This window comes from Alligator sinensis, unplaced genomic scaffold, assembly GCF_000455745.1.
Source record: "Alligator sinensis unplaced genomic scaffold, ASM45574v1 scaffold583_1, whole genome shotgun sequence".
NCBI classification, from domain to species: Eukaryota; Metazoa; Chordata; order Crocodylia; family Alligatoridae; genus Alligator; species Alligator sinensis.
This window is the reverse complement of record NW_005841983.1, coordinates 2917951-2943604: the sequence shown is the minus strand read 5'-3', so window position 1 is coordinate 2943604 and position 25654 is coordinate 2917951. Positions and strand designations below refer to the sequence as shown.

General features: G+C 43.3%; 1 protein-coding gene across 5 annotated transcripts in view; it reads right to left on the bottom strand.

Moving 5' to 3' along the window:
* Positions 1 to 4425: 4425 nt before the first annotated feature.
* Positions 4426 to 25654, bottom strand: part of CTPS2 (CTP synthase 2) — a 128366-nt gene continuing 107137 nt past the window's right edge. For 3 of the 5 annotated variants that reach the window (XM_025201129.1, XM_025201131.1, XM_025201132.1), the window contains 4 exons: positions 22233 to 22377; positions 10710 to 10715; positions 7609 to 7721; positions 4426 to 6626 (listed from right to left, as the gene is read on the bottom strand). In XM_025201129.1, the coding sequence (XP_025056914.1) occupies positions 7652 to 7721; positions 10710 to 10715; positions 22233 to 22377 (221 nt within the window). In that variant the 3' untranslated portion in view covers positions 4426 to 6626; positions 7609 to 7651. Of the gene's footprint in view, positions 6627 to 7608; positions 7722 to 10709; positions 10716 to 19869; positions 21004 to 22232; positions 22378 to 25654 lie in introns of those variants that run through there. The other 2 variants (XM_006021232.3, XM_025201130.1) reach the window with 2 other exon arrangements.

Genomic DNA, 25654 nt, shown 5'->3' with positions numbered 1-25654 from the left:
GAGCAGGCATGGCACAGGCCTATTATCTGTAAGTGGCATGCTGGTTTAGTTTGAAAGTGCTAACAGGTTTGAGCTTTTAACTTAGCAGAGTTGAATGAGGCAGAGTTAATGGCCAGCAATTTCAAATAATGAACAAATTCAGAAACTGGATTTTTTTTTAAATGCCACATACTTTTTCTATAACAGTAACAAGGGATAAGGATTTTAAATAAAATATCATGGATATATTGATATGAATTTGGTCCCAAAAGGTTTAAACACCTGCATTAGTCCATGCTGCAATATTTTAAAGTCCACAAATATCACAATAAGGATATTTATCCTTGTTTTAAAAATAGAATAGCTAAAATCATGTCAAATACAATTTACTAGAGAACACTTCTTTTTTTCTGGGTGTGATGCACCTGCATTGTAATAAGATGATTATGAAATTTGTGAGCCACATCATCAAGCATATAAGAGATATTATACTCCCTGACTGAAGAGCTCAAAGTCTCATTTCAGACATGGAATACAGTCATAGATAGGCATAGCTTGTTCAGGAAAGATGGGCATGGGGAAAAAGGAGGTATTGCCATTCATATAAAGGCAATGTACACGTTTGGAAGTGTCGCAAGAAGTGAAAGATACACCTGTTGAAAGCCTCTGGGTAAAGGTAAAGGGGGCATATCATGGCAGGTTCCTGCTACAGGCCTCCAGACCACGAGGAGGAAGTGGACAAGGCTCTCTTTAAGCAAGCAACAAAAATTTCTAAATTGCATGTGTTTTAAAGTCAAATGGCAGAGAGGCCAATAAGGGGGGAAGCTCTGAGGGCTGGGTGGGATACACCTAAAGGTGCTGAAGGAATTGGCTGATGTAATTTCAGAGCCATTGACTATCCATTTTGAGAACTTGTAAGGTCCCAGATGCCTGGAAACGGGCAAATATAGTTAATGTGTATCTTTAAGAAGGGAAAGAAGGACAATTTAGAGAGCTACAGACAAGTCAGCCTGACCTCAATACCTGGAAATATCACGGAGCAGGTCCTCAAGGAATCCACTGTGAAGCATATAGAAGACAAGGTGATCAGAAACTAGTATGGATTCACCAAGAGTAAGTCATGTCGACCAATCTGATTTTCTTCTATGATGAAGTGGCAGGGTCTGTGGATGAACTGAAAGCAGTGGATGGGATATACCTTAACTATAGCAAGGCTTTTATCACTGTCTGCCATGATATTCTCATTAACAAGCTAATGAAATACAGACAAAAGGAAAGTACTATAAGATGGATACAAAACTGGTTGGATCATGGTACAAAGCAAGTAGTCCTCAATGGCTCTGTGTTTAATTGGGAGGAGGCATCAAGAGGGGTTCTCTAGAAGTCTGGCCTGGGTCTAGTATTGTTAGACATCTTCATTACTTATTTGGTTGACAGGATCAAGTATAAGCTTGGCAAATTTGCAGGTGACCTCAAGTGGGGTGGAACAGTACACACTGGAGGCCACAACTAAGAACCAGAATGACCTGGATAGACTGGAGAAACGTCCTGCAATCAAACAGATGAGATTCAACAGGCTCAAATGCAACTCCTGCACTTGGGACGCAATAACTTCATGCAAAAATACAGACATGGGAATGACTGGCTAAGGCAATGCCCCAGTCAGAGCCCTGGCAGTGTCACTGAAGAAGGGTGTCTTGGCTTAACAAAAATCCCTATTTTTCTTTTTTTCATTTTGGAGTGGCCAAGACCAAGTGTCAGTTCAAGGCTTGGGATGGGCTTAAGGCCCTGAGCCAGCCAGAGTAGGCCCTCTGGGCTTCAAAATATATTTTCCACCCAATATATGCCAACACCTTTGGGGTTTCAGAATGCCCCGCCAAGCCCCAGTTCTAGGTCCATGCCTCAGTCAGAGGCCTGGCAGCGTTGCTGAGGAGGGGTGTCACGGCCCAGCCAGAATCCTTTTTCATTCCTGCACCTGCACTTTCAAACCAGTCCCGGAAGGCTGCAACAGGTTTTTTTTTACCTCCCAGTACATGCCCAGTTCAGATGGGCTTCAGACCACACCTGACCAGTGCCACAGCTCCAGGGTGCAAAGATGCAGGGTTTGGCGTGCATACCATGCCAGGCCCCAATTTTGGGCATATACCTAAGTAAGAGCCCTAGCAGTGACCCTGAGGAGGGGTTTGTCAGCTCAGCCAAAATCCCTTTTTTATCCTTTTTTTCATTTTGGTGAACCAGAGACCATACAGACCCCTGGTCATAATAAGCCAACCCCTCTGCAGGTTTGCACAGCATGCCGGGGGGCTAAGCATGAGTCTGGCAACTAAAAATGAAATTTGTGGCAGCCTGTGGCACTTCCAATTGGGCACAGGGCCGTGTCACAGGGCACTGATTTTTTTTTCTCTGCTCCTTGTTTTCATTGGGGAGTGTGGGGTGGCAGGGTTTGCTACTGGATTGGGAACTCAAGCTTACAGGGACAGCTCTCACCCCTGGTTGTGTGGCACAGAGCCCTGTGTTGTCATTGGAGGAGCCCAAAGTTATAGCTTGAAGCTGGGTGTCACCTGTTAGCCAGCTGGAACCACCCCTGGGAGCAGCAATTTTTTTTATCCCCCTGATACATGCAGAGTGCCATTGTGCTCCAGATCACCACTGTGCCAGCTCCAGGGGGCAATGTCTCTGAGGAGGGGAGCCTTGGCCCAACCAAATCCTTTTTTTTTTTCATTTTGGGGGGGCCAAGACCCTTTGGGACTTTGGGCATAAGAAGCCAAACCATCTCCAGACCGGTGTAGTACGTTGGGGGCTGAGCATGAGGCTGGCCAGTGAAATGGGGGAGTTTGTGGACAGGATATGGACAGTTTGGAAAGAGTCCAGCACAGGAAAATTAAAATTATCAGAGGCCTAGAAGGCAAGAGTTATGAGTAAAGGTTGAAAGAACAAGGTTTATTTATCCTAGAGAAGAAAAGGCTGAGGGGGATTTGATAACAATCTTCAAATATCTGAAGGGTGATTATAGTAGGGATGGAGATGGGCTTTTTCTGTGTCTTTAGGGCACGTATCTGGGAACAACAGTCTCAAGCTGCAGCAGGGGAAATTTAGGCTGCAGATAGAGAGGAACTTCCTGACTATGAAGGTAGTCAAGCATTGGAACAGCCACACTCCGAGAAGGTGCAGTATGGTTGGAAACTTCCAAAAGCAGGTTAAACAGACATTTGGCATTTATTTAGTGATGATCCTGCCTTGAGCAGGGATCTGCATTAGATGACTTTAAAATCCCTTCCAGCCCTACTTTTCTCTGGTCCTATGACACCTATGAAACACAAGGATTGGTTTGGGGGGGGAGGGTAGTATTACAGTCCATAGGTTATTTGTATATCAACATTAAAGAATAGGTATGGATGGATTGGTTGTTTGGGTTAGAAAAGTTGAATGGAAGAAGTTGGAGAGTAGTACAGAGGAGTGTTGGAGAGGGCTGACACAAAGACTGGTAGAAGGTAAGGAGTGGTGACTTGGGAAGAATTGCTTAGAAAAAACTAGAGATAAAGGTCAGGAAGGTGAGCTGAGGGGGCACGGTGAGACAAGGAACAGGAAGTGGATCTAATAAGTTAAACGAAGCAGGCGGCAACTATATTGAAATTATTGGAATCTGGAATCCTGAGGACGATAAAGGAGGACAGGGTTGGAGGAGGAGGTCTGTTGTACTCCACTTTGCAGTCCACAAGAGCTAGCTGTGATGCGGAAGCAGACCAGCCACAAACCTTGTGGTCCTGACCAACAGAAACAAGGTGAGGTGAGATGGTGTGTGGACTGAGAAGACTTATCAGCCTTAGAGTAGCTCCTAAGGAGTGGGTCAAGGACCATGTACCCCAGGTTCAGGATGGTTCTCTGGGTGAGGATGACATCAAAAGAGCAGGTAAATTGGAAGAGGCTGACACTGGGTGCTATGAAGCATGTTTCTCTTTTTTCAGAGAGTAGGGCTTTTAGTAATCACCTTTGGAAATGACTTGCTGATATAGCCAAAATTGGTAACAGGTGGCCTTCTCTGGGAATAGTGAGGCTCCCCACAGATCCAACTGTTGTTCATACACCTCTGCAGCACATTTGACAGAGGGAGAAGGCAGGGCCAGGGAGCTTGGTGGTCTAGGTGCTGTTCTGGGCTCCACCACAGCTTCTTGCATTTGTTCTTCACAATGCATAATAATCTCTGTTGTGTTTTAGGCATTACCCCAGTTTTTCAAGTGAGAAAACCTTCTCCTGGAATACTGAGAGTCATAACTCATTAACATTTTGCTTAATGAATTAGGATTACATTTACAGATTGATGGGATATGGCTGCAGTTATAGGCCCCACAGACCCTGCTGGATAATGGAATTACTTATTTTCATCGTCTCCTGGCATTTAACTGACATGCACTACATTCTGAAAGTAAGACATGATATATATCCATTTTCATGTAATATAATTTATTTGAAAATATATTTTAACATTTCAGACAGTCTTAAAAGAAGTGTAACATGTTCTACATTCCAGTGGCCAGTATCCAACATTGGCAAAGGCTTGTAAATAACGTCAACTCTTTTAATACCTAATATTTCCAAGGCAAGAAGGTAAAAACCCACTCCAAAATAAAAACATCAGAAGCTTAGTTTATATTTTACTGGTATTAGAATTTCGTTGAATAAAAGGATCTGTTGGTTCTATAAACTGAAGTTTTCTAAAGCAATTTTAAGAAAACTAAATCCAAAACTTGAACTTCCATATTAAGTTCATATTAAATTACATATTAGGTGGCCATATCACTGGAGGATTCTGTGTCTTCAGCCACCCAAACTGGCCCTGCGTGGACTCACTAGAGGATCTGCCACTGGTATGATCCTCCCTGCACTACTGGCATACCATGAGAAACTGGATTATTTCCGTCCCCCCATCACTCTTATAGTTTCAGTTTCTATAATAGGCTGTTTGTCACTGTCCTAAATTACAGCACATACAGGTTGCTCTAATCTGATATAGGGGTAGCACCCCTGCATAGAGTGGTCCCTGAATGATGGCAGTGCAAGAAGGAGCTTTAATCCACTGGTGTATTATCTGACTGGATTCAGTATCTGGCCCTGTACGTTTCTGACTGGTTCCTCCAAATGTTTTATATTAGCATTTTGTTCACAGCTAAACAGATTGAACTTAACTGTAGCCACATGTTTAAATTCTCTGAAATTCCTAATTAAAAACATTATTCTATCTCCTTTACAATTTGGTAACCTAGAATTGCATTCTGTATTAGAAGATTTTCAAAAATATTACTGTTACAGGAAAAAACAATCACACATTGGAACATTTGTACAGTGAAACTACTTCCAGAGACAAAGTGAAAAGCTATGTCTATTCAACATCAAGTGTTAAAATCTAAAGAGGATTATAACAAATCAATATAATCCACGTATTAACAGCAAATGAGTAAATATATATACAAGCAGCTTACAAGGGAAACAAACCTGAGACAATTCTCCACAGCTTATATGTAAGCACACTTAACAATTCACCACATTTACCTGAATTTAAGATGCCCCTCCCCAATAATTAGATTCTACACATAGAAAATGTATAAACTTGTAATTTTCCAAGATAGAATCTAACTACTGGAGGGTCGTCTTTAACTCATCCCCCACACCACCGCAAAGGGGCAGGCGGTAGGGCAGCAGGCGGCACAGGGAAGTCAAGTAACTTGTCCTGTTTGTGCCTGCCCCCTCCAGCCTCTGGTATTCCCTTTCCCTGCTTACCTTTGCTCTGCACTGGCAGGCTGTGTTCCCATTCTAGCCTGGGGCATGGAGCAAGGCCTCTGCCCAGCCCCTGTAGCAGCTATGCAGGCTGGGGCTGTGCTCCACGTCCCATGAATGGGGACAGAGGCTGTTGGTGTGAAGCAAGAGTAAGGACAGGAAGGAGAGCGGAAGGTGGAGAAGCCAAGGCTGCATGAGGTGGGAGATAGCAAGAGACTGCATGGGGGAGATGACAGGTTGCAGAGGCGGCAGGGAGTGGAAATCGGGCAGTAGCCGTGGCTATGGCCCCGATCCCAGGTAGGAGCTGGAGCCTGAGCCACAGCAGGCACCTTTCCTCCCCCCTGCTACTCAATTCTAAGACAAGGGACTTCTCCGCCCCAGGTTAAATAGGGGGAAAAACTCATCATAGAATCAAGCAAATTTTTCAATTTATTCCCTCCTGGCTAATACCATTTCCACACAAGGGAGAATGTATTTTACTGCTCTAAAGCAGTTAAAAAAATCTCTCTCTCAAATCAAAGATAGCTAAAGATTCACCTGAGATAATTCAGAAATCACAGAACAAGACTGGTTATGACTAAGAGCAAAGATTTGATGGCCTTCTGCGTCAGTTTTAAACAGAACCAGCATCTGCATGAGGGACTTCTTTTTGAGAGGTTGATGGAAATATGTGTGAAGAAGCCACCTGAAAACAACTACCATCCACAGCAGGGAGGGAAACATCGTTGCAAGGAAATTAAGCCTTTGTGAAGGTTTTACAGCTCAACAGGCTACTTATGTCAAATAAAGGAAAACATGAAATTGTACGGGTGGTACATGCTGCAATCCATTGTATAGGCGGTACACTCCTTTCCCTTCAATATCATCTTGTCTTTCTGCAAAAAGGAGGAAAGGCAAAATCATGGTATTTGCATACAAGCTGAATAATCCTTTTGACATGCCTGTCAACTGCCCCAGGCTATGTCACACAAATGGCAAGGAGGGAAGGGATTAAACTAAAAGGAACTGTAACCAAAGTTTTCAAAACACAGAGTAGTTCAACTGCAGAGACAGATGACATCACCATAGCAGCCATGACTTTAGAGGCCTTCAGTAAGGAAGATCAGCATAGCTAAGGTGATCCTGAGACTCAGACCAAGACTCGGTTAAAGTCAGATGACAACAAAAATACAAATTCAGAAACCATGACTGCTACAGTTAAAAAAAAGGTTTAAAAAAATCCTAAAAAAGCTAGAAGTGACAGAATTTTAGAAGGCATTTATGGCCTCTGATATTTTGAACTCAGCCTGCTGAATCACCATCACTACAATGGCTGAACCCAGGGATACAAGGCAGCATTCACAGATTCACAGAAGTTTAGGGCTGGAGGAGGCCCTCATGAGACCATCAGATGCAGGAAAGACTGCTAAGGTCAAATAACCCCAGCATGGTGTGCATCCAGCATTAAAGAACAAATAAATGGTTCAAGTAAAGGCAAAAAGAAAAGGCTTGTCCATGTGATTCAATCAATCTGGTTTTCCACTTGCACATGGAAATAACAAATGGGCAAAGAAAAGACAATTACTGAAGTGACTGGGAAGGCAGGTACACTCAAAAAGATTCACTTTTCAAACAGCACCATAATATGGCACTGTATAGCATCTTGCACACAAACTGTACTCAAAATGCTTTGTAGACTTTAGTAATATAATTGCAGTAACAGAAGGGGAGAGACATTAAGTGCCTCAGGCAAGAGAAAAAAAGAGAAAGTTTCAGAGGTGATTTGAAATGAAAGGGAGAATCAAGATAACTCAGCTTTTAACAGTAAGTCAAAAAGAATTGCATGCCATAAAGTACCATCAAAATGAGGTGGTTTACCTCAGCAGCATCCTCCTGTTTTTTTTCCCCTCACATAATGCTTTCAGGTTGCTTCTGAATCAGGAGGTTCTTTTTCTGGAGAGCTGTCATCGCTAAGGTCGCTGTAGCTGTCGCTGTCATAGAGGGAGAAACGGTGTCATGAGTGTACACAACATTTCTTCACCCCAGCCTCTCCAACCCTAATGATGCATGTTCACATAAAAAAGTATCCCCACCCAAGGAATCATTTCAGCACATGCCTAACTTTAATGCCACTCTAAAGTGCTTTCCTCAAAATGGTGGGACTTAAGCATTGATTAAATACTGAGGGCTAAGTGACTGATGGAAACCAGCACTCCGTACTGTTATGTTACTACAGCTCATTCTCATGGGTTGAGGAATAGGAAGGAAACAAAACAGCTTTACCCTGCAAAGTGCTGACTGACTGCAATCACCACTGACAGTGTGAAGGTAGCAAAGGCTCAGCATCAGGCTGAAAGCATTCTTACTTTACACTAGAATAGGAGTGTCAAACATATGGCCAGCAGGCTGGATGCAACCCATGCTGTTGCTCCATGTGGCCTGCCAGGCTACTAGTGAGCTACAGAATTTGGGGGTGTAGCTAGCTGTGGGCAGGACCTACAGCTGAATCAGAGGCTCTGGGACCCTGGCAGACACGGCCCTTGGTGGCAGAGGGATAAATGAGGGCTGTACTAACACAGCCCTGCTTGCCTTGCAGCAGTTTAGCCACTGCTGTTCATGCCACCTCCACCACAGCAAGAGGCCACCTGCTCTATGCCACTTGCTCCACTCCTGTCATCATAGTTGCCACCATAGTTGCCTCCACCACTGGTCCTGGCTGACTGAGACGCCCCACAATAAGAACCTAACCTAGGGCATGAGGGGAATTTGACTCCCTTGCTCTAGACAAAGGGTTTCAAGCCCACTCTGAGAACAATATAAAAGGGCCTATTTTTGCTTTATTTGCCCAGAAAAAATCTCAATTTATTATATTACAGTCCTTGCTATTTTTCTATCATAAATCCTCAGAACATAACCCATTTCCATTGTACTGCTCATGTGCTAACAGCAGTCCTCTAAGGTTTTCTCTTCATCTACTATTTCCTAGATAGGTATGTAAAGGATAGAAATTAACATGCAGGTGATAATTTTATGAAGTGACCAGAAAAAGGACATGGCGAAGAATGTGACACAGCACAGTGATCAACTCAGCAAACTGCTAACAGGCAATAGCAGTGTTGATCTACCAGCCTAGGGCTAGGCCAAAGTTGGGTGCAAGGGGTTTCAGCGAAGGAAGACTCTGCCCACAGCACTGCCGTTGGGTGGCATAGAGATCTGATAGTGGGGTTTTTGCCATACTACACTGCAGGGGGAGGCAGTGGTGGCAGCCAGGTCCTAGTGTCTGACTTCCTTGGACCTTTGCTGGGTCATTCTGATTTGCCACCAGAACATATTGCTGCCCCCTGCCCTAGATGGAAGGAAGATGTCAAAGAACTGAAGTGTAAACAGATGTAGCATTTTTCTCCTTGGAGAAGGCCTTATGTCCTGGGATCTTATAGACATAGAAATCCACTGTTCTGCTTTAAGTACCTGTGGGCTAGGGACAGACATTCAAAAAGGCTGAGCCTAAATTGATTCAATCTTTGCAGGTTAGTCTAACCTGCAAAGGTTAAACCAATTTAGAGGTGGATTGACATACTTTTTTCATTCCAGAAATGCAGGCACATGCCTTCAGTGGCTCAGGCTAGAAGCAAGGGGTACTGGAGCAGCTGGAGCAGCCCTCCCTTCCCTTCTACAGTACTGAGTTGAGGGGGGTGTGCCAGGCCCAGGCAGGACACACTGATTAGCCCAGCAGGGAATTGATAACAGTGTTTATCACCCCTAATCCAGTATTTATCACCCCATTAAGAAAACAACAGGGGGACATTACCAGCTAGCTGTTGATTCTGCCTTGTCATAGGCCTGGAGCCAGCATGTGGTCTGTTAGGTAATACACAGATTCCCCTGAACAAGGCAGAGGGGAGGGGGAAATTCCTGCTTAGCAGGGAGTGGTGAAGGCGCGGAGCAGCCTGCAAGTCCCTTCCAGATCTGCAGCCAGGGAGCACAGGAGGGGGACCAGCTCTGCTGTAGAGCAGAGCCCCACCCAGCCCAGAGAGCATGCCGGGAGAGTCTGGTTTAACTTAAACCAGCAAGAGGTCCGGGACAGACATTGCATAAGCCGGTTTAAGCCAAATCAGTTAAGTCTGATACTACATTCAACCAGGTTTATCTCAAACCGGTTTCAGCCATTTTCAAACTGGTTTATGTGCGTTGAACATCTGTTCTATTACAGGTTTAAACCAGGTTCTGATCACTTACACCAGTTTGTGTGTAATGTTTGTCCCTAGCCATGAAGTACACAAGATAAAATATGCTACCAGTTTTTTCTGGGACAATGCTGTGTACATCTAAGTTAATCATGGCTCATTCAAGTTAACTGTCAGTCATTCCAGGGGAAAGTCTATCAGGCTGTGTGCTCTCCCTGGCCACTTATAGGCAGAGGAGTAGCAATGCACTGGAAGGGCTACATGTGTAAAGAGCTGTGTTGCTCCTGTTTTGTCCCATGTTTTGAGTTGGATCAGTCAAGGCCACCTCAAATGAGATGTCTCTTTACAAGATTTGGGTAGGCATTAAACTGCTCTAAATTATACTTCCACTGTAGAGATGTGCCTACAGCCCTGGATTCTAGTCTGAAATTCACCCTTTCCTTGCACTTGATATGCAAAAGAGTTATCTAATTAATTATGAATTCTTAACTTTGACTGCTAAAAAAAATTTCTTACAACAAAGTAGCAAGAAGAGAGGGGACACTAACTGACTTAACATTTACTAAGTTTGACCTACAATATTCTTTACTAACATGGATAAGGTTGCTAAACATTTTTAAAAAGGCAGTTCCCATACAGCTAACTAGATGATCAAACTAAGTATTTTGTTAAGTGGAAATAATTACATTACTGTTATGCACCAGGTATGGTAAAAAAAAGCTAGCAGTATGATCAAGCATGCCAGATGCACCCAGACAAACAGTTTCATCAGAGCATCATTGCCAGTGTACTTACTTCTTTCTGAATAAGCCCGGAAGCATGGAATAAAAACTTTGTATTATTAAAACATTTTTGCATCTGAATATCACAATACAACATGCACCATTTTCAATAGTACAGTTTTGATTGCATAGTGCTTTGTTGTCTTTTGACAGCAGCAATTAAGTACCTCAGGCCAAATGCTATTTCAGGTTTACACTCTGTATATCAAAATGTAGGTATGTAAGTGCCATTTTTAGCAATTAGGCCTACTGTAGATTCTGTTTCCACTGAGGTGGCTAATCTTTCCCTGCACTTCCTCTTTTGAGCTTGCTCAGAAGACAGCACTACAGCTGCTTATGCACTGCAGCAAAAGAGGATCATCCAAGTAAGCATATAAAGGGCTCTTATAGATGTGCAGTGAGGCCGCTCTGACGTGCTATAAATCCAGCATGTCAGAGCATGCTGCAGCACAGAAATTAACACATTCCAGAAGCCTCCAGCAGCACATGTATCAGCATCCCCACACTGAAAAATGGCGGCAGGTCACTTTGAACTAAAGCTGGTTTGATGATCTTTCATTCAGTGTCCCACCGCCATTTTTCAGCACAGAGATGTTGATACACATGACATTTTTAATTAGTGTGGCTCACTAATTAAAGCACCCCTTCCCCCCAGCCTCCCAAAGCACATCTATAAACTCCCAAAATGCCCTGGTTTTCCCTGCTTTTATCTGTGGCATGTTTGGAGCAAAGCTTCAATGGGAGCAAAATACTATCTATTTAGGGATGCAAAGGCTGTGCTGGTGAAATAAGCAGGGGAGCACCTACTTCAAGAATCCACTTTGATGCTCCTGAGGCTTCAGGAAGAGGTAGGGAGACTTTACACATTCCTATGGGAGGAAACAGGCTCCAGAGAACACAGGGACCCACAAGGGCAGTCAGCAACTGAGTGATTTCATGGTACTTAACTGGCAGATTTAGAGACAGATAGCACGTAAGTAGTTTCACGTATCTGGGCCCAGGTGCTTACATTCCAAACCAGTAACTGTGTCAAATGTATAAGATGTACTCTACGGTGAAATGTGTTATATTTGGGTAAGTATCTGTGGTAAGTCTCAGGGTTGTATTGTCCAGGAAAGAGTAATAACATCTCTTAAGATCAAATGTGTATTTCCTTCCAAATTGCACTGAAGTGCCACATGGACATTAAACATAAAGATTAAATGGATATTTTGTGCTTGCTGATATTATATGTGCTATATAAATCTTATTGAAATGTGTTAACTAAGAAAGTGAAAAATCCAAACAGCATGTTCTTTCCTTTACAAAACTCTTGTCCATAGAGAGCAAGTAACACCCTTGAGGGCATGTCCAGATGACTGTGGCCATGTGGTATGCAGCAGCGCCACATACTGCACAGTCAGGTCTCCGCACTGCAAGGGCACGTTGCCCGTGAGTGCGCTGCTCTGTTTTTTCTTTCTGCAGGTTTTTTTGGGGTTTTTTTTACCCTTTTTGGACCCCTGGTCAAAAAAACCCTCAGAAAAAAAAACCCAGAGCAGCACACACACAGGCAGTGCACACTGCTGAAAAGTGGAGCTGGGCTGCCCAGAGCCATGCTGTGCCTGCCAGCCAGGCTCCACCCAGCAGGATCTTCATGGCTGCAGCCCGAGGGCCCCCGAGGACCTCAGGTAAGGCTGCTGGGGCCAGCCCAGCGCTAGCCCCAGCCTCCTCTACTGCCCCCGGGGTAACTTGCTGCAGGCCAAAGCACACGTGGCACAGGCATTCCCAGGGACAAGTAGCTGCAGTGCAAGATGGTCAATGCTAATTGTCATCCGGGGAACCAAATGTCCACACTCGTCTGGACATGGCCTGAGTAAACAAATATAGCTATTTTTTTTATGTAGGGCTAAGTAAGTGACTGATGGAAAGCAGCACTTCGTAATGTTATGTTACTACAGCTTATTCTTGTGGGCTGTTAAGTTACTACAGCTTATACTATAGCTTATTCTCATGGACATGGCCTGAGTGAACAAATGTACCTATAAGACATACAAAAAACTAGAACTCTTGGTTCCAAAATGATACCTTTTATTAGACCAACTGGAAAATGGCAAGAAAATTGTCTTTTTCTGCAAGCTTTCGGGATCCAAGTCCCTTTGTCAGGCTCTGGGAAAAGTGTAGATGGTACAAGATGGTAAGAAGTCCCCATAGGTAGGAAATAAACTTCATTTTTGCACAGAGAGAGCTGAAGATGGAAGGCTGTCCCTCTGGGTCCATGAGAATGTGAGAGCTGTGTTGAGTAGCTCTTTGATATGTTGATCAGGTAGAATTCTCTCCCTGGAGGTGTCAGATGGCAGGCAGGGAGGTAAAAAAACTATATATTTTTTTTTAAATGTACTTATATTTTTTTTCTGTAGGTTTTCTTTCAGTTTGTGTATAAGTGAATTAACAAACATTTTGTTAATTCCTGGACCTGCAATATTCAACTTGCACTGCTCAGGCAACATTGGATCGCCACAGCAGACAGGGATGTATAGAGCACTGTCGAACCACCTATTTTACTCCCCTCTGGACATCAAGATTGTGTGAACATAGCCAGGAGAAAATGGCCTGGATGAGGTCATGTCCCTACAACTTCTCTATCTCCCAGTTCAAGGACAGTGACTTGGGGCCTTGGAAATAACAGAGTTGGAAGATTCCCTTCTTCACTTTGCCCCATTGTAGTACAAGGAAACACTTCTACTCAGCAAGGGCTTTATCATGTGAAGCAAGACTTGAAGCACAGGTATCCCTAAACTGTAGCACAGAAAAATGCTCTTTTGCAAATAGTTCTTATAAGGGCTGCACCAATAGAGATTTTTTAGGCCAATACTGATAGCTGATTTTTAAGGAGGCATATCGGTCGATACTGAGCTGATTTCCGATACCAGCCCGGCAGTTTGGAGAGCTGCATGCAGCTGGAAAGTCTGGTGTTCTGGAAGGGGAGGGGGGAGGGATGGGGCATGGGGGCGGGCAGACAAGCAGGCAAGCACTGGCCAAGCAGTGTGCAGCAGTAGGAGCCTCCCCCATCCTCGGATGAGCCACAGCTCCATCCTGTGCCTGCCCTGCCCCGGCTGAGCAGTGCTTGCCCTAGCCCCTGCCCCAGCCCCACTCCTCCCTCACCAGAGGCCTTGACCTGCCCCCCCCATGCCCCTTCTCTCTTCCCTCCCCTTCCACCACACCAGACTTACCAGCCCTCATTGCCTGAGTGCTGCACTGAGGCTGCATGCACGCATGGGCATTCATTGGCTACATCAGGCCGATTTCCGATACAATTAATTTTCTTTATATCGGTGCCGATCTGATATCGAACCGAAGTATCAGTGCACTTCTAGTTCTTACATATTGTTATTTGGTGGATAAATCCATCCCAAATTCCCTCCCAACATGCAAACAAGAATGAAATGTCCTCTGTACACTGACTCCATTATAGCCAAATTCACACACATTCAGAGTCCTGGGGTATTCTGCATCTGTTATTTTCTATTGCCACCAATTACTAGACCTCTATCTTTTCTTTACATACCATTGTGGACCAGTTAGTGCTGGGTCTGTGTGCAAGCTAAAGGAACAGATTCCCTGTCATTGTTATAATGAACATTGTCCGATGTGTTTATGTGGTGACCTAAACCTAAATTGCACTGTCAACCCCATAACAACCTCACTAGCAAAGCCACAGGTGCTGGGAGTCAAGATCACTTCTAAATTTGTGTTTTCTGCATGGTCACCCACAAGCATTAAGCTGTCCGCTTTTATTAAGAAATATGGACAACTGTGCAGTGGGTAATAATAATAAATCCTACTAGTTTGCTTTGGAAAATAAAGATCAATGTTCCAATGTGCAATGCTTCTTAAGAACAAGAAAAGTAGATTATATGATAAATTGTTTCAGAGCTTTATATCTTCTTAATGAACAATTAAGAATAATCCCTGATGTCCCCAGAGATGTGAACAAGCTGAATTCAATTTTTATGGCAACTTCATTTTCTATAAAGGGTGAGAACTAAGCTAAATGAATAAAGTCATGGTAAATGTAACCAATAAGGGATTACTAAGTAGGAAAGTTATGTTAAATACTAAAACTTCATTAATTGATTTTTAAAAAAAGAACATTTTACGAAAATTATTCCACTTTCTGTTAAAAATGGGCCAAAAATCTAAATATATATTAAATTAGAAATCCATAAAATTTACTTAATGTTTATAATGAAATGTGGCATGTTCTGAAACAATGCTTTTATTACACCAAAACTTTATGATGTGTGATTAAATGTAAGGTCATTGCATTAAGAAGCTATTTAATAAGAGGTGGGTAGGAAGAGAGAGAGATGTATTCTGCAATCAAAACAAAAGAAGTGCAGGACGTGATGCTAGAATGACAGAGGGGATGGACAGGCATTACATTTCAGTGAGAGGAATTTGCAGTACCATGAAAGCACGGTGACAAGGGGAGGGTACAGGTGTTCCAAGCCTCTGGCTGGAGAGCTACAAAGCTGCCCCAAAAGGCAAGCTCACTAGCCAGGGGGCAAGAGCAGTTGTTCCTTGGCTCATCCAACCCCTAGAAGAGCCTCATCATTGACAGCCTGCTGTTTCCCCTGCCAAGGAAGGGGACAGGCTGAAAAGCTGCAGCTACCAAGGACATCAATGAGCCAGCACTCTCCCTCCTTCCCTCCCCCTTGCAGAGAGAGAGAACAGAAGATTGTGGGATACTGGGTGTTCTAGGGACCCCAAGATAAGATGACAGCCTACAGGTAATGCTATAATTTTTCTCTCCAGAGAAGCTGCCAGTTAGAAGATCTAAATTTTTTTCAGTGAGTTTTGTTCCAAAAAAAACTCTTTAACACATATACACAGAATTTTGTGCTGAGAAAAGGGCATATTTCTTGGCACAAATGTAATGTCTGTCCATGGCTAGAGACAAAAGTGAGGATGAAAGGCAAATCTGATTTCAGTTCAAGTGCATAATACGTACTGTCACTGAGGAATTGCACTATTCCTCTGAAACACACATCTGAGGTACAGACTCCTTGCTCTGGGAGGGTAGTGATTTGCTTATGGCCTACTCCTGCTTGTCTTTGAGGCCAGCTGCTTAGCAATATTATTAATCCCTAGCTACAATGTAGCTAATTGGTTGGGGGTTTTTTAATTAGACTTTTTACATGGATAAGAAAAACATTACCCATACATTTGTCAAACACCTCCCTTTATACAAATTACAACATACTTAGAAGGGATAGAAACTCTTACTCTACGTATCCACTAAGTCCATCACTAACTTATTAGAAAGGATGGAACTTCTCTTTACTTTAATTTGGGAGTGTAAAACATCCAGGTTGCATCCAGGCTGTGAAGCTGTATGATCCAGGTTGTGGGTCATTGGACCGACCCCATGTGCTGGCCTTGGCCCCTCACACTGCATGTGGTGCATGGGCTGGACCCAGCACTGTAGGCAGAACAGGGGGCTGGCCTGGGCCATAACATGCAGCCTGCACCCCAAACTGTCTAGGCCAGGGGTGGACAACCTGAGCCTGAGAAGGATCCAGAATTTAGCGTACATTGCCAAAGAGCCACAGTAATATGTAATAATGTGATGTAACAGCTATGGAAGCTGGTCACTGTGTGCTTGTGTAAAGATTCAAATAGACACATATTAACTTTTGAAGAGACACCAACTGGCCACCCCTGGTCTAGGCTCTGTGCAGTGCTGAGTCTGGTAGGGTAATGCATGGAGCGCACACCCTGCACCATCCCCCTGTCCTGCCTACAGAGCCAGGTCCAGCCCAAGGGCTGTGAGTAGAGCATGCTCCACACCACCCCAGGGACTGGCACAAGCTGTGTGCAGCCTACTGGCTGGACCTGCCACAATGAGCACTCCATAGGGAGTCAGTTCTGGTCTGGAGCACAGACCAGCCCAGGATTGTTCATCCAGCCCATGAGCTTGACACCCGTGCTCTAACTGTCTACCACAAGGTCTCTTGAACCTTCCTCTGAAGTCTGTGGTGCCTGCCAGTGGCAGACACATAGTAGTAGGCTAGATGCTCTTAACTGGCACAACAGTCCTTTTCATCCTATTTACCATGTGGATGCAAAAAAGTTTCCTACTGTAATGTCAAGTGTATTGTCCAGTCCAGTACACAAAGTCCCAAGTGATAGGACTTCCCTAAAGAGACTACAGCAAAACATATCTCATCATTCAATTTTTTCTTGAGAGTCACCTCAGTTTTCCCATTATTAATTTTTGTTCCATTACTCCTTGTTATATCCCCTAAATAGCTTCTCCTCATTTAACGTATTTGTACATTTAAGTGTATTTGTACCTTCTCCTCATTTACTATATTTGGATACTGAATCCCTTCCTTACTGTCCATTTAGCAAAACAGCACACCCTGAGCTTGAACACACAAAAACTAAATGACAGTGCAGTAACTGCCAGTACTGTGCTGTCCCAGCACTACACAGGTCATTTCCGATCCTACTGCACAGTAGCTCATTGCTACTGCGCAATAGTGGTAGCATCATGGTTCATGCCTGCTGTCGCTATGTCACCGTAGCTCATCACTATGGTGACATAACTTCTCATGTAGACAAGCCCCCTTAGGTCTTTTACTTTTTTCCTTACAGACAAGTCTTTCCATTTTCTGACCATTTTCTCAATCCCTCTAACTTATCAATATTCTTCTACTAGTGCAGTGCCTAGAATTTAACAAAATATTGCAGAGCAAGGTAGAGGACTGTTATTTTCCTTCTTGCTATCTACGTATATTCCACCCTGACTTGCAAAAACAATGTTTGCAACAGTCCAATGCCATCCAAACTGTCACAATGAGCAGTCTTTTACCATTATTGCTTCATATATTTCTCCCTCCTATTGAGTAGGTGTGTTAGGATTATTTACACCCATCTCACCTCCCTCAAGCATATTCCTTTGCACATTCACTAGTAAAACCTTGTTTCATTATTTACAACTCGTGTTTCTAAATTCTTTAAGTCTTTTAGAATTGTTTCTCTGTTCTGACTGGTGCTCCCAACTGTTCCTAAAGTAAAATGATTTGTGAATGTCATTAACTTGCTGTCACCTCCTTGTTCCTGACCATTAATGAAGATGTTGGGGGGAGGGGTGGAGGGAAGGGAAGCCTGATGGTTCCTGTAGACTCCCATTAAACACTTTCTCTAACTTGACATTATGCTTCTTTTTTTTCTCCTATTGGTTTATTGCACGTCAGTGGCTTTCCAATCTTGATGATATTATACAGCTATATAAGCCAATCTTTATTACTTTTTCAAATAAGACACCATAAGATTTGTCACCAAAATTCTTTTCTAAAATCCCATATATTACACTTAAAGTTCCCTCTTCATCTGCCAGCTTTATAATCAAGTATTTGCCTGGAGAAATGTATTCTTCATAGAGCCATGGAGCTCACTGCTCATGGCCCCTTTAGGATTTAGAGCAGAAACTGACATAGCCGTTCTGAAGTCAATGCATATATACCATTTTATAGCTGCTGAGAATCTTGCCTCTGGCAGTTAGTGATTTTTTCACTTTGTATGTAGTTTCCCTTCTTTATGAAGACAGAAGTTATGGGTGTAACATGGCAAGTGTCAAGAATCACATTTTTCTTCTATTTTCAACATTATACATTTTTTTTTCTGCTATTAGCAGCTTAACATTTTCAGAAATAAACCCCTTTATCTAGTAGGAGACTTAATACCTTATCACAAGCAGTAGTCATGCTGCATGATTGATAGATCCCTAATTTTTAAATACTCCTTTACTAGCTCTTTATCAGAACTTATTTTTACAATGGATGGATCAAACTGTTTGTTCATGATTTTTCTCATTAAAAATAGACTGAATGATAACTTTTTATCCATTGTATTTGTGACAATATTTATTTTCCTGACCATACTGGTTTTAAGGAGAGAATATTTGTGAACACTTAGCTACTTTTCAGAGTAGCCTTTCCATTTCCTTTACTATTAATGTTTAATTTGGCCAACATTCTTGTGTTCTGCTCATTCAGTTCTAAATGAAATTATTTCCATCACCATTTTATATAAATAGCTGCAGAAGATATCTCTGTATGAAAGAGCTCATGAAGAACTCAGCTAAATAGCTTCATCTAATGTACTATGGGCTGAAACTCAGGGTTCAGCAACCTATGGCCCAGGGGATGGATCTGGCCTGAGGAGCCACTGGATCTAGCCTGTGAACCTTGGGCTTTGGCAGGAGGTGGTTGGATGGAAAAGGTCTGGTTTTTAATTTGGCTTTCTCAGTGACTAGACACATTACTTTGGGACTTAGAAACTTTATTAGCAAAAAGATTGTTTCTGTGAAACTTTTCAGGTTTGAGTAACCATCTTCAAGGAAAAAACACTTTATAGAAAATGCTTCATCCAGCTATTTCTCAGCAGTCTGCTATTTTTCGAACTGTTACACACAAGAGATGGAATTCTATTACCCTTTAGGCACCCAGGGCACTTTTACATGTGTTCCAATGTGTTCTGATTAGAACACGTCGGAGCAGATTCGATTAACTGAGTATGCTGGAGCATCTCATACATTCAACATCCTCACATTTCAAAATGGCTTGCAGGTGTGATCCAGCCGGCAAACTGGTGCTGCCCCTTGGTCTAATGATACCCACATGGGGCAGGGCACGCATCCGTGGTACGGACCCAGTCTACAAAGGCTGAATCTGGCCCATGGGCCCTCCCTCTACCACAACATACCTGATCTGGCAGCTGCTCCAACCAGTCTAAGCCCCAGACCTTATGCGGCATGGATCCTGGAGTGACCAAAATAGGTACCAGGTGTGGCATAGTCCAGCTGTAGTGGCAGCTATGCTGCACACAGTGGCCACTCTGCTAGACTATGCCTCACATGGTACCTGCTCTGTGAGGTGCGCTGCACAAGGTGCTGGCTCCAGCTGGTCTGGGACCCCCACTTCATGCAGCACTCACAGCCACAAAGTGCACTGTGGGCCCCAGAATGGCTGGAGCCAGCGCCACATGTGGCACAGTCTCAGAGCTGCTGGGGCAGTCACTACATGTGGCACAGCCTGGGCATCCACTGGGTACAGTATGGCTGGGGGGGCCGCCACAGCACAGCCCCGGCCCCCCGTGTGGTTCAGGTAGGCCTGCCACTCCAGCCAGCTGGACTGCATGCACATGGTGCCTGTTTCAGGATCCACGCTGCACTCAGTTGCAGGTCCCAGGCTGGCCGGAGTGGCTGCTGAATCAAGTATGCTGGGTGAGGGGGATCCAATCTGGGCCTAATCTGGCCAATGGACCTGCACTGTACCACTATGGATTGGATGAGTTTGACACCCCTGCTCTAAATTGCACTTTTCCTCCTACCCTCCTACCCCCACGTATCTCCTGCTTCGGCTGATTGTAGGCCAGTTTCAAAGGCTCTGCTGGAAAATGATCTGAACAATGCCTGGTCTATGCTTGGTGGTTAGAGCACTCTACTCAGAAAAACAAAGGTTCAAGCCACATCTAGGTGAAGGGGCCTTAGCAGGCAAGTCTTCTGGGTCCTGGGTAAATGCCCTAACCACAAGGGTTTTGAGAATAAAATACAAGGGGTCTGCTCTCCTCCTTGGAACACCCACTAACCATAGGCTCTGTGAGGCGGAAGGTCATGATTTACATATGTAGCTCTATGCTGGTACAACCTAGTGGGTATACGAAGTGGCTGTGTGGACACTAATTCCTCTATGCTGCAGGGGTGACAAAATCCCACTCTCTGCCTAAGTGTCAAAAATGCCATTTACAAAGCCAGTGAGTGCCACTTAGGCATGAAATGGCTAACAGAAATTCTACTAAAAGAGTTTAAAAACTGTGCTTAGATTTTATTTTTGAAAGGAAGATATCTGAGTTGTAATCCTCTTGGTTCAAATTCATTTTAAACTGCCGTTACAATGAGCCTGAGACGCATAATTACTTTTGTTTAATGAAAACATTACATTTATGGGTTTAAATTCAGGTCAGCAATCACGTCCATTCCACTGGGTAAGATATGTATGGAGATACATGTGTGCACACAAACTGGCTTTTAACCTTCTGCAATGCTCAGAGATGTGTTTAAGATTAAGGCTCTCCCATTCTATCTTCTAATGTAAGCTTGCTTTTTTAAGTTCTGGTACTAGCTGTATGTGTACTATCACCAAAGCTTGCCATAAATAAGCAGCAAGGTGGGTGCTAAAGTGGGTTCTCATGCTATAATTGGGGGAGGTGGGTGTTAAAAAAAAAGTTTTCTTACTGAATGTTCAGTTCCTGGTTGGAATCTGTTTTATGGACACAAATAGAAAGAAAAATGCTGGATACAAAAAGCAATCACATCTTCATATTACACACAGTTTCTCCAGAGCACAAAAAGGGAATGTAGCCACTGCTGAAACTTCTAATGCAGGTAATCCAACGCATATGGTAATATTTCAGCGCTAACTACTAAGCAACTAACTGTTAACTAAACACAAATTAAATTTAGAGAATATACATTGAGCAGTCACTAAATGCACATCAGCTTTCTTTTGTACTTCAGAAAAGTAAGTATGTATACTGATGGCTGGGGGGTCAAGGGAAATGGGACTGCAAGCTGGAAGGCCAGTGGGCTATGGGTGAGGATTAAGGGAGCACCCTTCTCCCACACACCTCTCAGAAGGAAAAAGCAATGGGCAAGTAGAACTTTCCCTCCCCTCTCTGTGATCACATTGGGTTTAGTGCCTGAAGACCTTTTTCACTTAATTTAACCAATTGGCATAAACCTTCTACTTTAGATCATACTACATTAAGATGAAAACATCTTTTGCACTCTGTTCCAGGCAAAGAGCCTCCCCCACTCTTAATAATTTATTATTGTTTTATTATTATCACACTCTGTTAGGGCACTGTACCAAGAGATATGAATTGAAAGAAGCTAAAAAAATATTGCTAAAATCAAGAAATGTCCCAAGAACTATTGTCATGGAAATGAAGCTTATGGGATTTGGATTTGACTAAATTCGGCCTTGGATTCAAATCCTACTGTAAATTCAGAGATATTTAGTCCAGGTTTTGATTTGGGTCTTTGTCTGGTCAGTGCCAACTACAGACACTGGAACAAAACACTGATACAAACACTCACAGACAGCTAGGTGAGAATTTCATTTAACTGCAGGAGCTGTTAACAGATCTTTTCCCCTATGATACCAATATTAACAAAGGTGAAATTAGAGAGCCAGACAGTTCCTATGAGATTAAAAATAATTTTCCTATAATTGCAGCTGGTCAAGATGTGTTTACTTCCATTTGAAGAGTACATACTGTTCTTGACCTTAGACTTACTAGTCTCTGAAGTGGAAAAATACAAGAATCTACTGGCTGCTGCTTACAATCTGAAATCACAATTTTTCTATTCTGGGAAGGAAGGAAGGAAGGCATATGAAATTACTTCCTCCCCTTTCTAGAGTTTTATCTTAAAAACAGCCAGGCTGAAAATGTTACTAGACCTTGGCAAGCAAACAGAAAAGGCTACCTTGGAGATAATTTACATCCACGCTGCAAGTATGCACTGAGTGTCCCAGTTGCTGCAAGCAAGAGACCAAGGTATGGAGGCGAGGGCTTCATAGGTCTTGAGGAAAATTCTGGATGGAACTGAACACCAACAAAATATGGGTGATCTAAAAGCAGAAAGTTAAAAAGAAAATGAGAGAAACTCAGAAAGAGAACAGTGTTTAATGAAACAAAACTGTAAAGAGAAAGACTTAACACAGGGCATTGACAGTACCATAAATATCCCTCTTTCAAATGAATTTAATGGGGCAAAAGGCTTTACCATGTCTGATGAAATGCAACACAGAAAAACTGACTGATGCTATATGTACTGTTACGTGCTCACCTGTATGCTTACACCACCACAAATGACTCAGATTTACAATGATGTCACTGGTATGAAATCAAAGCATATTTCAGTTTGTATCTTGTAGGTACACTGTGGCTCAATTTCTTTTGTGTGTACAAATATATTTTGTGTGCACATGCAGTGTTCCCACTATGCTTTCAGGTTCTGCAAAAGAATGCCCTAATGATCCATTGAAATAAAACAGGTCGAGGATCACTTGACACTACAAAATATGCCGCAGAGGCTTCAAAATGCAACATTAGAATCTGGAAGAAAAAGATCATTCTGTTCTGCAGACAAAGTCACTATTCCAAAATCTGATCTAATTTCAATGCAAAAAAAAAAGGTGAAATTCTCTGTGAAACAAAATGGTACCCCAACTTCAGGACAGGCTGCATGCCACTGGTGCCTCAGAGACAGAAGCCTAGGAGTCTGTAACCTGAGGAGTCTGCATGGAATGCTGCCCTAGAGTGCTGGACTCTGAAAGACCAGGCACCCCCAAGTCCTACGACAGTGTTTCTCAGCCTTCTTAGACTCAAGGTACTCCTCCAAAACTTTTCAGAGTGAAGCAGCACCCCATTTAAAAAAGCTAATTTTAATATTGTGTATATTATAACATAAACATTGCAATTATTATCAATGAATATACTGGCTACTGATTAGACATAATTATCTTATGATCACCTCACTGCACTGCATGCCTTCTGTAGGGCCAAATCGGGAAGCAGCTGTGGCAGAAGCATGTGCCCTTGCCGCAGCCTTTCCTGATCTGACCCTGCATGGTGTCTCCCAGAAACAGAGGGGCATGGGGATGATGGAACTATCCCACGCACCTCCATTCCTGGGAGACCTGTTGGAGCCGAGCTGAGAAGTAGCTGCAGGAGAAAACCAGGCCTGCTTGCATTACATTATTAGGGCAGGCACACTGTTTCTGCTGTGGCTCTTCCCAGACTGGTTCTACCTAGTGGAGAGACATTTAACTCTAGGCTGCTGCTCCACCAGGTAGAACTGCCCTGCATGTCTCCATTCTCAGGAGGAATGTCAGAGCCAAACTAGGAAAAGCCTCAGCAGAAACAGGGCTCCTGCCTCAATGTAATGTGAGCAGGCACGACTTTCTCTTTCAGCCACTTAGCTCGGCTCCAACATGCCTCCTTTAAAATAAACGTGTGCAGGGCAATTTCACTCTGTGGCCATAGCCGTGCTGATGTTGCTGCACCCCTGACATTTCTGTTTGTTCAGCTTCCTTTTAAAAAATCTGGGAAATTAATTATAATTACATTAGAAGAGCATCATTACATTTGTAAAGTCAAACACCAATAAATTAGGAAATGCCAGAATTAAGATTGTCAGGGTAGCCTTAAATGTGTGTGTGTGTTATAATACAGTCTTTAATTAGAGGATCACATACTACTTCTTCCCAAGACCGCTGCTGTACTTAGTGTACAGGATGGACCTGCTTTGGGGGTGAATCATGGCTGTATAGTAAAGGATGCTATTGTCTTTTGTATCTCTGCCCATTTGGTGCAGAATTTGGAAGGTGTGCAGTGAATGAGGCAGAAGACTTCAGTAAGAAAAAGGACTGTTTCACTGGTAAGCCAACTGATTGCTACTCAGGATTCTGTCTGTTTCTTCAAACGAGTGCTTCTGTGATGCTGGCAAGTCACCTAACCCACACTTTTCACAAGTGTCATTAACTCTATGTCCCTTATTTTTAGTACTTCACTTGCAACTGTAGTCAGATTTGTAAAAAGTCTGAGTTCTCAGAAGTGCAACTAAAATCAACAAGAGATTGGGTCTGAATAAGTGTAACATAATGCTGTGTACTCTGAAATACTAGGTGATAACTATTCAACCTGAAATACCAGAAGTAAGTGGACTTTTTTTGCATTCTTTGTGATGTATCAGTGGAATGGAGATAATTTAATAAAAATAATTAATGGATGTTTGAGAAGATCAGGCACTACAGTGATGAGCAGTATATAAATACCTAGTAGGAAATAAATAGTTCTCTCTCCACAACAGGCTTGATTAATGTGCAGTAAATAAAACACGGGGGATAAAAAAACCCACTAAATAACTTCATTATCCTAGCACCATCCATCCTGTGCACTGGCACAGATCCTATAAAAAAGAGTATGTAATCTTATAATTAAAGACTGTTATAAATTTGTATCATAATGAACAGACATATGGGGCACCACAAGTGTGCATGCATGGGTTGCAGCACCTCAAAGCCATCTGAGGCACTGCAAACCACATGTGGCGCACATTCACCTGTGTGCTATGCTGCTAATCTGCAACAGGGCGGTGGGGCTTGACACCAGGAGATCCCGGTATAAAAAAAACACCACTAAAAAGAATGGCGTAGCGCACATGGCCACAGCGTGCACCACCAGAAACTGGAGCCAGGCCAGCCAGAGCCATGCTCTGGCTGCTGGCCAGGCTCCAAGTGGCTGGCTCAGTGCTACTGCTGCCCTGGAAGGCCACCAGGACCCTGGAGGGGGGAGGTGGTGCCACTCCTATTTGTCCTGGGAAATGCACAACCCAGCACGTGTGTGCTTGTGAGGATGTGCCCATGGGGGCCAAATTAAGGTTGAACAGAGAACATGAAGTCTGGCTTTTCCTAACACTTGAATGCTCGATCTGGTCACCTTAGCTACTGTTCTCTTTCTATCCTTTTGCCTGTAATATTTTATATATGAATATTATACTTTGTATGTGAGAAGTAGAAAAGTGGCTCTATTAGGCCCTTATTGTATGGGACATTTAGCATCTCAGTCCATAGTAAGCATTACTGTGCCATACAGAAAGTTGGTATGTGTTCTGAGTAGTCTCACAGTAATGCTTACTACAATCTTAGCCCGCTCAGGACAGGGAGGGAGCTGGCTGTGCCTCCCCCCACCCCAGACACTGACCATGGAACTTAGTACTACACCTTGCACATCTGCTCAAAAGGGTGTGCAACCCCCATGCCTACATGCCCAGTACTGCCCAGCCTGGGAGTGCCTGCCCTGGCACACTAGAATAAGCCAAGTCTCTGCTGCTTGCGGCAGGAG